The sequence below is a fragment of the Lampetra planeri genome, chromosome 21 (genome assembly GCF_965212315.1).
Source record: "Lampetra planeri chromosome 21, kcLamPlan1.2.h2, whole genome shotgun sequence".
NCBI classification, from domain to species: Eukaryota; Metazoa; Chordata; class Hyperoartia; order Petromyzontiformes; family Petromyzontidae; genus Lampetra; species Lampetra planeri.
In genome coordinates, this window is record NC_136127.1 from 10,794,391 (window position 1) to 10,808,510 (window position 14,120).

The window sequence follows — 14,120 nt, forward strand, 5'->3', positions numbered from 1 at the left end:
TTTCGCACCCTAAGTAGCCAACCGGTGTTATGTTGACCGGCCGATAGACCGACTGTGGTGGTAGCGAATTATGCCGTCGTGTGGACAGTGGCGGGGGGAAGGGGCGGGGGGGGGGGGTATTTCATAAACTCCTCTCATTGGTTGAAACGTCGATGGAATTGAACCGGCGACCTCTGCATTGCAAGTGCGGTGCGCGCCGCCATTCCACCGCTGAGGCCGCTCCCTTCGTCTGTCAGTCAAAAAGGTAAAACACGTTTTGCCTATCGCCCGGTGACATCATCTGTCATCAAAAGCAATAACAGCTTTTACAGGGTCGTTTTTGGTTTTTCCTCCATTCAGTTTACCGCCGGTGCCGTTCACAAACGATTTTAAGAACCACCCCCCCCCCCCCATTACAGGAGACTCGCACCCTTCTCCCTCGCAACGTGAAACGTTAACGAACCACCGCCCCCCCCCCCCGCTCCCCCTCTCTTCTTTCTCTCCCGGACGTAAACCCCCCCCAAAACAAAAGCCGGCGCGGCTTCGCTGCATTGGCCGGCCGAGTTGCGAGCAAATGCTCGCCGTTGCGATGACCCAATTCACGCGAGCGAGCGAACGAGTGATCGATGCCCGCGGCGGCTTGGCCAACGAAAAATATTGACAGGTGGAGAGGAATGAAAAAACGGCGGATATATGGGAGGGGGAGAGGGGGGCGGACGAGAGAAGTGGAGGGTGGGTCACGGGGTAAACAGAGTGCATGCGTGGGCACGGCACTTTACGACACGTTTGAAATTGTGCAAGGGTGCATCGTAAACAAAGTGCGGCTGGCGGTAGCTAACGGTGGTGTTGGTAACCGTGGCGATGGCGGTGGTGGTGACATAGATCGAAGGGGCGACAGCCAACGGTCGAGCAGGAGCCTACACGTGGTCGGCACGGTACTCGGTGGGGGAAGGGGGCGGTAAAAGAAAAGGGTGATCGCCACAGCCGGGCCACCTTTGTCTTCCCGGCGCCGAAGCTGAAATGTTTTGCTCTCATCATTTAATTCCAACTGTGCTGTTCACTTCACACTGCGTGGTAGCGGTGGGGGAGGGGAGGTGCCCTGTGTGAGAGAACTGCCCCGGAAGAGGATGCCACAGAACTACTTCTCAAACCGCTCATACAGACGTCTGTGCCCACACCTTTTTCAAGTTCCTGCATGTAATTATTATTGTCCCGCATCAATCCAACCCAAAAACATTTTCATTCTCAAAGCTGAAATTTTGTCAAACCGATTTTATTGGCTTAATTCCCCTAAGTGAAAAATAAATGTAATGTTCATGGGGTTTTTGTGTGTGTGTGTGTGGTCATTGGTGACTGCGCTGACAACCAACTACACTTGAAATCCAAGCTTAATCACAACTAAGTCTGTCCGAGCCTATGGATAGGTCTCTACGGTAGACTGGTCTTGTGCTATCACAGGGGTCGGGAACCTTTTTGACTGGGAGAGCCATAAAAGCCAAATATTTCTAAATATATTGCATTGAGAGCCATATAGTATTTTTAACGTATAATAAATTAAATATGTCTTACTTTTAATGCGACTTCTGGTGCTGCATGGTTTTGCTGATGGCCTTGTAGTCTGGTTCGTACGTGGTGAGGTTGAGCTTCATGCAGGCGTTGAGGCCCCGTGACCCGTGAAATTTATCTTCAAAACTAATTTCTGTTTACTTTAAAATGACACAGTATTATTAAGCAATATCACAAGTATTTTAAAATCAGTTCCAAACTGATTTTTGAAATTTATTTTTCAACTCAAAATTGTCTGGGAGCCATATGCCGTCACCAGAAGAGCCATATATGGCTCGCGAGCCATAGGTTCCCGACCGCTGTGCTATCAGCTGCACCTGCACTTGAGAATTCGGTTGTATTTACAGGCAGTGGCCTTATCCCAGATTCGAACCCAGGATCTATTTTTGTATTTTACCAGGTAATACCCCACTGAGTGATACAGCGCTTTATCAGAAGCGACCGACCCATCAAAGAAATTTAACCTCAACCAAGTGGCTTATCAATGTGGAAATATACAGCAGGCAAATACTCTTAAACGCCGTGACGTTGATTCGAAAAGTGGGGGACAAAACGCAGAGGAACCGGAGGAAAAATCCACACGACCACGAGGAGAGAGACACGCAAACTCCAAACATGCAGCAGGCGTCAGGGTCAGGATCGAACCCACGACCTCCTGTATACCGGACGAGGGAGTTAACGTCTCCTAGCAACCGTGATGATGATGAGAGAGAGAGACACGCAAACTCCAAATATACAGCAGCAGGCGTCAGGGTCGGGATCGAACCCACGACCTCCTGTATACCAGGCGAGGTAGTTAACATCTCCTAGCCACCGTGATGATGATGAGAGAGAGAGAGAGACACGCAAACTCCAAATATACAGCAGCAGGCGTCAGGGTCGGGATCGAACCCACGACCTCCTGTATACCAGGCAAGGGAGTTAACATCTCCTAGCCACCGTGATGATGATGAGAGAGAGAGACACGCAAACTCAAAATATACAGCAGCAGGCGTCAGGGTCGAGATCGAACCCACGACCTCCTGGATACCGGGCGAGGGAGTTAACGTCTCGCCGCCGCGGCATCTCGGCGACGTCGTCTCGGCGCTCTGACCACGTGAGCGACCCGGCCACCTCGGCTACTCGTCCAACACCAAGTCGAGCAAAGTGGGCGATCCCAGGCAAGAGTCGAGGCGCCCGCTCGCGATCGAACGTTGTGCACGGCGCGGGGCGGCCAGGGTCGTGGGCAACTGTTTCTAAGCGCGCATTTAAAATGCACGCACGCGCACATCAACGGCAGTCCTTAATGAAGCGCACTTTTAAAACTGCAGTTGGGATTACAACACGAATGGAAAATTCCGTTAACTCTGTTTAACCAGTGCAGATTTCCTGTAGGTACAGCTCATGGTAGGGGAAGGTTTAGGGAGGGAGGGAGACGGGGGGGGGTGTTGTGGTTAGGTGTCAGGGTTGCTCCCAAACCCCAGCCCAAGCATGCTCCACTGCACCCCGCCCCCCCCTCAGCCCCAGCCTATCCCCCCCACCCCCACCGTCTAACTTTCCACGTCGGCCAATCTTCTCCGCAAAAGTCCAAATCGAGCCGCGCACATTGCGCCTGGCCCGGCGATGACGATCTGTCCAAGGTGGGAACTGGTACAGTGCCCCCGGGGGTTTACACACGCAGGGAGCTGTGTCACAGGCCGTGCGTGCGTGCGTGGGATACTTCGAGTTTTTTTCTGTTGTATGGCTACATTCTTTAGTACCGCTACATTGTTGACGTTCGCTTTTCAAGACGCCGTGAAGACGCGCGGTCGAATTGGACGAATGGAAGGCGGCGTAAAAAAATATATATTTTACAACAAACCGCACGCAACGATTTTGCCATTGGGTCGAAGACTGGACTCCTCTGGGTTGTGAGGGTTGAGTGTTGGAATAACTTGAGCATGATTATATCATCATCATCATCATGTTATATTTATGCAATTGATGAGACAACAAATTAAATTCCAGTGTTACATTGGAGGTAAGGGAACCAAGAAAACGATACAAACGGGCCAGAATTAAAAAAATGACACAAAGATGACGTAAACTGTGATAACAAAAAATTAAATCGTAGATTCTTGAATCGAATCATGAGCCCAAACCGTCACAATTGACAGAATCACCGAGATGTTAAATACATTTAAATTTTGTCTTTTTGAATCGCAGACCTCTCCCCCCTCTCATCTCCATCTGACTCCCCATCCACGCAGATTATTATTCATAATAAATAATCTCAAATCAAATTCCTCAATTGGGATGACACGTGAGAACATCAACCGCTGCAGCGAACACTCGTCAGGAAAAAGAGTCGTCTTCAGACTCGGCGAGACTTTGACGGTTCAAACCGGCGCCGTCACCACCCGAGAGAAGCTCACCCACATCCGGCAGAACGCTGCTGCCGCTGCTGCGCGAACAGCGTGGAAACAAAGTGGACGTCCAGAATAAACGCCGCCCTATTCGAGACCCAAACTTCATTGCACTCCACCCCACCCCCCAATCCTGGCTTCGACACTGCTGGTGGAACCAATCAACCGCATCAAAACGTCGGCAGGTCGACGCCGTATCACATCTCCTTCGTAAATAAAAAAAATTCAGAGTCACGGAGCCGCAGTCGTGCGATTGTCACCATGCAACCAAACTGTGGACCATATTATAATAAACACCACTCTGGTAACCTGCGCGCTCATTCCACGGAGGAGGAGTAACAGCAAAGCGACACGAACTTTCTCTCTCACTGCTGAAGCCCTCCCGTCGTGGCCAGAAGCAGACCTCGACATTGGCACACTTTGCTGCTGCCATCATGACCGGTGCCATGCGATGCGAGAGGCGGTGGTGGTGGTGGGGGGGTCCTGTGGTGGAGGTGGTGGCAGTACAGGTGCTTTACCAGGGCAGGTGAATGCGAATGCCGTTCTTGTAGATGACCATCCCCGTGGCCATGACGCCCAGCATCACCTCCAGATTGTTCCCGTCCTGCTAGAGAGAGAGAGGCCCAGCGGATCAAACGGCGCATGTTCCACGCGCGCACACACACGCACCACACACACGTACCACACACACAGGTACCACGCACACGCACGTACCGTACACACACGTACCACGCACATGCACGGTCAATCTAAAATGTGGAGGGAAAAACCGAACGACCCGGAGAAAATCCTCGCGACCACGGGGAAAACATGCAAAGTCCAATTACACAGGTGTCAGGGTTGGGATCGAACCCACAACCTCCTACATACAGGCGAGGTAGTTAACATCTCACCACCGCGGCGCCCTAGAGGCTCATAGAAATACCTAGAGAGACACACAGAAATACGTACATGAAGAAAGGCAAGCCCCAGTAGTGCGATTGTGGCCATGAAACCCAAACTATGACCAAATAGTAACCACATGAGAGATACATACTCACATAAATACAAAGAGACACACAGAAACACAGAGACACACAGAGGTAGTTATCCCACCACCACCACGCTCCCATACTGGATAATTGACCTGCCCATACTGGACGACTGTGAAAGAGATTGGATCCCTTCCTGCAGTCCAAATGGAAGATTCCGATTGCGACTGTGAATCGGCGTGCGGAGCAGTACCCGGGCATAATGCAGCTCCACTCCGTAGAGCTCCAGCGTCTTGACGGCGGCCAGGTAACTCCGCACGGCGTCGGCAGCCTTCATCCCACTGCGGGCAGCCGCGGTCGCAACGCGGTGAGGCCCGGGGGGAGGGGGGAGGGTGCGTTGGGAGTGAGAAAAATAAAATCCACGATTGATATTTGATAATAATTTAGCACGCGTGGTACTCGCGCCGCTCACACGGCGTCCCGCTGCGTCGCGCCGCCTGCCGGCATGGAGGGAGCGCCGTTGTAACCCCAGTCGAGTCATTAACGGCGTCATTATTCATCGAATTTGGCAAATTTTCGAATCGCGCCCGAGTGATAACCAGGGCGGCCTGCCAGATTCGAGCCGCGAACCGCTGCCGCTGGGTCGCGCCTCCGCCCCCAAAGTTAGCAACAGCGGCGCTTCCTTTAAACCACCAAATCAGAGCCGTGACAACTGTTGGTTTATATTTTCTGGTAAGAGAGAAAAGCAACGGTTAAATAAAATGTGACCAATCTTGATTAGAAGCTTTCGTGACTGCAGGATTTCACACTCTTAGGTTCTTTCGGTAAAGTCACGTGGATAAGAAAAGAAAGAAATAACAGATCACGACGTTTCGATCGCAACAACAAGCGATTAACAATTATGGTATTTTCTGTTGCTGTACACTTGTACCACAACACAGTTTTGGTTGGATGTGTTTATAATTTTATTAACATTCTCCTGCCGCGGCGCAATCGTTAAGACACCGTACTTGCAAACCAGAGGTCGCCGGTTCGATTGCAACTCCTGTGTGTGGCAGTTGAAACAACGATACAAGTTTTTCACATCTTCCCACCTCTTTCACGCTGACTAGATCTCTTCTAAAAGATGGGGGAGGGGTGGGGGGTCCCACCTCTTCCAAGAAGCCTGACCACAGTGGAAGAGTAGACCAAATGCCCTTTAAGCGGGACTCTCCACAGAGCTCCCCCTCTCTAGCGGAGGCCCTTTCGCCAGCAGCGGCGTGAGTGGGCAATTGCAGGGTCTGCGCCTTAACCTTTTATCGCAGTCACCATGCAGCGGTATCCCAGGCCGCTCAACAATAAAAACTATTGACAACGATAACGACTGACCAATCAATCCTGGCTCCAGTATCAGCTCGGGCAAAACAAATGTTTTTCTTTTGACATTTTGACTTTCAATATTCGACCGTTTGGCCGCTTTCCCGATGACTTTGGACATCATTCCAAAGGCGGGGAGGAGAAAAAAATAATTGATAATTAGGGGACGGCTGTCATCAGGAAGGTCCCCTAGGCCAAAAGAAAAAAAGAAAACTAGGGGGACATCAGAATGATTGAATTTGCAGAGACATCACAATGATGTAAGGTGCTTTGTATGTATGTTGAACTTCTTTCACACCGTACGTAGCCAACCGTGCTAATCGGAAGTGCATTGAGATGCTGGGGGTAATTAACCCAGTGCACAACAACACACAAATCCCTTGGCCACAAAGTACAAATAGCTGCTGAGCAGACGGCCGCATCAGCAGTTCTCAGCAGTTCTCAGAATTTCAGCGAGACTTTAGGAAGCAGATTTAAGCAGAGATTTATTCGGAACCGAGAAAAAAGTGAGGAACTGTGGGCCAAGTCAGGTGGCAGGGGCGGAAACTTAGTGCCAACCTCAAAAGCCTTCTCTGCACGTGTTGCGGGAAGATGCCGAAAATGAAGGTGTTCACTGAAGTAAAAAAACTTTATCCTTGCACCGTCCTGGAACGACCTTCCACAAGTTCGGCAAAATTCACGGATCGCACGGCGAGGCCGGCAGCGTATAAAGGTACCAATGGGTGTCCTGGAAAATACAAAAACGGCCCAAAACGCAAGAACGTTTCGCGTGTGCTCGGTATTACTCGCGGACAAACGCGGGGAATCTGTCCATACGCAGGGTTACGTCGGCTGACGCAATTGGTTTCTCGTTTTTTTTTGGTTGTTGCAACGTTCGGAAGACAAACACCCGGGATTATTTTTCGACCCAAGGGCGATTCAATCTAAAATCTGCAGCCTCGAGAGAGACAATGAGAGGACGTGAGTTTCACGTGGAGTTGATTTTCTTTGAAATTGTTCAATCGCCATCGTCGTCATCGTCGCCATCGCCGCCAAACACAACGGCTGTTTATCATCACAGCCAGCAGTGGCATCATTATTACTACTGAAGTATTGAATGACGGCAGGAAACTCCTTGACGGGTAACACACTTTTTATTAAATCTTGACTTGTCACTATACAACGAGTGGTCTCTATTCCTCAGACTACACACACTTCACTTGACTCGTGTAGCTTCTATCCCTCCGGCTACACACACTGCTCTTGACTCGTGTAGCTTCTATTCCTCTGGCTACACACACTGCACTTGACCCGTGTAGCTTCTATTCCTCCGGCTACACACACTGCACTTGACTCGTGTAGCTTCTATCCCTCCGGCTACACACACTGCTCTTGACTCCGTAACGTCCGTGGAGCCTACAGGCCCACCCCAGCTTGGGCGTGGGCCACAACCTCCGAGTCCCACGAGCCGGCTCTCTCACGGACGTTCGGCTCCGGGTCCCAGGGTTCCGCCTCTTCCTCCGTCTTCCGTCTTCGCTGGTACTCTTCTACCCCGTGCGCTTGTGCGCATCCCCTTATATATAGTCCCCGCTCACGGGAGACGGAGTGTATGCGGACCTCGACGTGAGCATCGCTCCTTAGTTGACCAATCACGCCGCGCTGTTCCTACGATCCGTTTTCCCCAGCGCGTGTTACCACTACACAACCAATCACGCCGCGCTGCCACACGATCACTACCCCAGCGCGTATCACCACTACACTACCAAGAACGTAACATCTACACACATTACCGCGATTTGATACATCCTCAAAATTCGGGGAAACTATTTGTTGCAACAATAATACATATGTTTAAATGACTGTCCTTGTCACGCATGTGTAATCTATACCAGTGGCGAAGCTACTGGACTCTCTCCATCCCAGATCAACAATCCCACCACCGGCACTTGTTTTTCAGGAGGGTGCTTGCATGGGCACGTGCCGCCAATTCCATGAACGAGCGATTGGCACGCGAGAGGCAACCGGAGAACCCCGGGAAAAAAACCCGCCACGCACAACAAGGGGGAACTCCCGGCCACGCCGCCATGGCCCAGGCCTATGAAGGCCCTGCTGTCGCCTGGCAGCTCGCCCCAGAGATCCGACGAGATCGGTCGGGCGCACTCAGGGCGATTGAGTCGTAGAGCCTTGGGGACGTCAACCGGCGGGACCACGCGACTCGCAAACACAGGGCGACGCTGCTGACAGACCACTCCCGATTCACCAGATTCACCATTGTGGGGAAAAAAACGCACGTTTCGAACAACGCGCACGAGAAACGTGCCAAAAAGCGTTTGGACAAATAAAAAACACACCGTCAGTAAAACTAACGCTCGTCTCTCCACCAGGACGCTGGCATTTCAACCACTGCCACCCACCCCCCTCCGGCCGGCCCGGTCTCTCTCTCCGCCGCCCGCCGTCACACCTGTGCTTGGAGTGCTGTTTGGCGACGTCCAAGAGGAAGTCCTGGGGCAACTCCGGCAGGAAGCGGAGCCGTGAGAGGTAGCCGGTTCCGGACACCGCCGGGTTGGAGTTGCCGAGCTCGGCTGTCGGACGCGCGCGCACACGATCGCACGATCGCACGCACGCACGCACACACGCCAACGACGACGCGAGTTAGTGACGGCAAACCGAGCCGAAAACGCTTCTGTCAAAAAACGCCACCTTTTCAGTGGCAGTAAGCACTCGGGCGTGTGTTGGGGTAGAGTGTGGGTACTTTCCGGCTCTTACAAAATGTCTGGCCAGAGTGGAGGAGTAGGCCAATTACCGTGGAGAACTCCCTCTAACGGAGGCCCCAGCAGCGGTTGCGTGCAAGCAACCGCAGGGCTGCACCTTTGCCTTTACTTTAGTTGACCGACTGCCTTCAGCCCTGCGTTGGTTGCTGCGATCGGCTGGGATGAATCGAGGTACATTACGCGCTGCAGCTTGAAAAGCCGTGGAAGAGTAGGCCAAAGTACCCTCTGGAGAGACGCCCCAGAGCTACCTCTTAAGGTGGTCACCTGAACCAGTTACATACGACACGTACGGATCGGTTTTCAGATGGAGGCCAGGTGGCTCAGCTGGCTGAGGGTGCACTATGCCCATCATCTGTCGGGGTGGGTGTTCAATAAAATAAGTACCACTTTGTGAGAAAGTCAGCATTGGTCGTCTTATGGGAATGTGGAATTCTCATCAGTGGCTCAGAGCTGCAAACGGGAGATGAGCACCAACGAATGCCTCGATACTCATTTACGAGCTCAAGATTCGGTGAAAACCCGCCGAGTCTAATTCACCGTGCCGTCGTTACGCCCCATCTCGAGGGCAAAGCGAGGGGATCGGCCGTTCAGCCGTTCCGGTGTCGACACCCGGAGCGCGGGAGCCGGGCGTATCCGGCGATCGTTCGCTTCCACGGCCGCCATCAACCCACCTCCCCCGCCACCTCCCCCCTCTCCTCGCTAATCGCCCGCGTTTCACCACTTGTCACAGAAACAGGGCCCCCGAAAACGACGGGGAGGAGCAATTATCCCCTAATTATAGCCGTAGCGGCGCGCCCACCAGGAGACACCGCAAACAACGCCCACCCGGGCAACGCGATCATTCGCGGCGATTACCGCGGCATCATCGGTGAACGGCGATAGCGGCAGCGGCGATTTCCGACGTACGTCGCCGCGCTCGGAATTAACGTCGGCGATGCCAGTTCACTCGGCAGGAAAAGTTTTCGGGCTCTCCTTCAGAGGGACCCTGCCGAGTTTTCACGGCAGGGGACGGTGTCGCTGCTGGCCAACGCCAACAAATTACACCGCGTGCTTTTTTGTAGCTAAGGCAGGAGAGCGGCGAACCCGGAGGGAACCCATGCGGAACAGGTCGGAGAACACGAAGACTCCGCGCAGCCATCCGAGTAGGGAATCGAACCCAGGGCGATTCTTGCTGCGAGGCACGAACACGTTTGCACTGCGCTGCCACCCAAATATCACCACGTGCCCGCTCCGTCTCTGTGTCTGTAATTATGCACGCAGCGACCAGTCGGGATCCGGGACAGTGTCAACGTTGGTGGACTTGTAGAGGGCGGTTGATGGTGGTGGCGAGACTGAGCATGGAATTGTTGGGCCGTTTTGAGGAGAGGGGGGCGCGATAGGTGGGGGGGGCGGAGGGCAATCAGCCTGTAATTTACCTAACGTTTGGCCGGTTCCTCATCTGACAGCTGTGTGCGTTGATGAGGCCCATCACTGGGATGGCTTCCTCGCAGAATTCACGGTTCATGAAAAGCGGTACCAACCGCACGCCCCCTTCCCAGCGGGAATCACCGAGAGCCCTCGGCTGCTGGAAATGATGCCACCTGCCCATCGCGCCCGCCGCGCCCCCCGCTTTCAACGACGGGGGGTCGTTACACGGCGGGTACGTTTTTAAAATGATGTGCCAGCGCTTAACGGGGCTGCGCCGAGGCGAGCCAGGGGTGCGCGTTCGTGTGCTTATTTTAAGCGGCAGTGACTCACTCACCCTGCGCCACGTAGGAGGCGAGCTGAATGGCCATGTCGCGCGGGCAGGGCAGCCTGCGGCACACAGCGCGCACGTCACACCGCAGGGTTACACACGCGTCACAAAGACAAAGGATCCCACCGTATCGCCTTAACAGACTGTTGGGGGAAAGTGTCGTTAGCGAGCACCTTCGCTCACAGTCCGCTTCACAAAAGATCCCGCGGCGTCATTCGCAAGAGCACGCTACCATGTGCCGGTGTCACGGTCAAAGTTTGTCAAATGTGAAAAGCCGCAAATTACTCGATCGTAGTAAAAAAAAAACAACGCAAACCGTCGCGTCTCCCTGCCGCGAGAACTTGGCAGGACCCCCCACTCCGGACGGAGAGACGTTAAGACTCGGTTCGAGCCTCTTCCGGATAAACAAGCAAACGATAATAAATAGCACGTCTCCAACAGAGGGGGTGCGTGGGTGGGTGGGGTGGGTGGGTGGGGTGGGTGGGTGGGGTGGGTGGGTTGGTGGGGAGGGGTACTATCCAGCGCTCACCGAATGGATTTTTCGCGGGTGGGCGGAGGTGGGGGGGGGGGGGGCGAGCAGGGGCAGGGGGGCCGTGTGCACGCCTCGGCCAGCAGGGCCGAGAGCTCCGCGCGCACGATTTTCTATCTATAGCCCGGGCCGATCGATACGAACGAGCGGCGGCGGACGGATCGTTGAGATTTCGCAGGCGCTCTCAGAGGTGGCGAATCACTTACCAGCCCTCGAGGATGTCCTTCTTGATCTGAAGGTAAAACAGGTGCCTGGCGGACAGAGAACGCGGGGTCAAAGGTCACAACAGGTCGCCGTGTTTCACTTCATCCAATAGGGCCAGGGCCCTGTGTGTGTGTGTGTGCGTGTGTCTTTGTGCGTCACTGTGTGCGTCTTTGCGTGCCGCCGTGCGGGGTTAGGGTCGTTGAAGGGAGCGGTCGGGCGGGCAAGACGTTCATCGGAGAAGCTTACCGCCCCCATCGTTAATGCTTTACGGTGAACAAATATAACTGGCAAAGACAAGCGGATGCAGGAACCTCGTGAAGACAGAAGCTTGTGTTGCCTCCGAAACGTCGTGATTTAATTTATTTTATTTTATTTTTTACCGACGTGACTTTACCGAAAAAACCAAAAAGTACTCGTGAATAAGAGTCACGTGACTCATTTGTTTGTGAAGCTTCCTTGAGACAGTCTCCACGGCCGCCCCCCTTTGATTGGAAATCCCTACCCCCAGACGTCCGTGCTGCTGACTCCCTGCCCCTATTCAAGTCTCACCTCAAACCTCTTCCCCTTCTCCTCTGCCTAAGACCGACCGCCTCTTTTCTATTTGAACTATTTTTTTTATTTTACCAGGTAAGGCCGCACCGAGCTACGTAGCCTTTTTTCAGAAGCGACCTGGCCACCACAAATGATAGCTCAACGAAGTGACTTACGGAGTGGAAATTTATAGCAGCCAAATATGCTAAACGCACGTTGATTTTAAATGTTTCTCCCGCTCTCGATACAACGAACACGCCCGTCGTTCCTATACCGCACCGTGATATGAGGTCACTTTTAGACGGCGCTACATCAATCGACGTTGCATCATAAACCGTAGGTGTTTGAAAAATTGCGATTGCACCATAGTATATTGTAATAAACATGCAAGCCAAGGAATCCCACTGAGAAAAACGTATTTCAAGACAGATCAAGAGACAGAAAGCAAACAAAAGAGATGAGAGACAGATGGCGGACAGAAGAAGAGACAGGAGACAGGCAGGAGACAGATGACTGATAGAAAACAGACGACAGCTAAAACATGACAGACAGACGGCAGACGCAAGGCTGACGATGCCTGCGCCGATGACGTAGTGAACGGCAAACATTTGAATGGCGAGCATGCGCTGTGTTTTGACCCGGGTGAAAAATCGCCAGCCACCTAGCACTTTTGTGGGTAAAGTGAAGAAAAAAAAAAGTACTTTCTGAAAGAGAATGTTTTTCGCTGCGCCCCTATGCTTCTCGCCGAGCATCGTCCCCCCCCCCCCCCCCATCGCTTATCGGCCGAGATGAGCGGATTATCTCCGCAGCGCCGCTATCCATCGGCATGTTTCCACGCAAAACGAGATAATCACCGTCGCATTCAATTTAAAAAGAAAAACGCGACGATCTGAACGCGCCACTTTGATAACAAGAGTCCTGAAGACCAAACGATGCTTTCCCGAATCAAAGATGCAAGACGTGCCGATACTCTCCCATGTACCGCGAGATTAGCTCCTTTAATCACGATCGTAACTTCTGTACTGTGTTCTAACATCTGTACTGCATTATAACATCTGTAATGTGTTATCACATCCGTACTGTGGTATCACAGTACGGGTGAATTTCGATTTAAAGCTTTCGTGACTGCAGGGATTCATCTTCTTGGTTCTTTCGGTGAAGTCACGTAGAAGGGAAATAATAAACTAATACAAATAAAACATTATAAAGTTTTTTTTATTTTTTTATTTCCCTTCTACGTGACTTTACCGAAAGAACCAAGAAGATGAATCCCTGCAGTCACGAAAGCTTTAAATCGAAATGTCACAGTGTATTTATCCGTTCTTTTTCCAATAAAAACAATAGTCCCATATAAGTGATAAACAAAAAATGTAAGCACCCTGTATATACCTATAAATATCACCAACTGGTATGTTCTATCTTCTTGGTTCTTTCGGTAAAAGTCACGTAGAAGGAAAGTAATAAAATAATAAACAAAACGTAATAAAATAATATAATTCTCACTTATTATTTTATTATTTCCCTTCTACGTGACTTTACCGAAAGAACCAAGAAGATGAATCCCTGCAGTCACGAAAGCTTTAAATCGAAATGGTATGTTCTAGATTTGAAGTTTTCCTGACGGCAAGGATCCATACTGGTATGTTACTAGCCGAGGTTGTAATGTGAATCGAGCGTTAATCAGCTGTCCGTGAGCCTCATTTCGTCAGGAACTATGAGCACAACGCACCTGCACAGGATCAATGTACACTGCTCAGCCACATTCTGTCAATCCACTGCTGGATGAGGGCCTCCCCGTGCCGTGAGGGTCGCGTCTTTATCTGACCACGCTTCACCGGTCGCCACGGGTTGACGCGGGGCACACAGATGCGGGAGCGTAGAACAGTACAACGGTGGGTCTTGTTGAACTGCCCTCTGCTGGCCATGTAACAGAGGTCGCAACCGGGTACCCGATACCCGTACCCTACCCGATACCCGGCTACCCGTACCCGGCCGGGTACGGGTACAGTTAGCCGTTTGCGACCCTGGTGCGGCCGGGTACGGGTAGGCCGTGAGTCACTGGTGAGTCACCGTTTGTCACTCATTTCAGGTAGGGTACGGGTACGGGTAGGGAAC

General features: G+C 52.2%; 1 protein-coding gene across 1 annotated transcript in view; it reads right to left on the bottom strand.

Annotated features, from left to right (window-relative positions):
- Positions 1-14,120, bottom strand: part of LOC144724666 (tyrosine-protein phosphatase non-receptor type 4-like) — a 59,368-nt gene that overhangs the window by 19,322 nt on the left and 25,926 nt on the right. Inside the window, 5 exon segments of the mRNA XM_078603964.1 lie at positions 4,448-4,536; positions 5,154-5,241; positions 8,697-8,817; positions 10,748-10,800; positions 11,477-11,521. Coding sequence (XP_078460090.1) covers positions 4,448-4,536; positions 5,154-5,241; positions 8,697-8,817; positions 10,748-10,800; positions 11,477-11,521 — 396 coding nt within the window.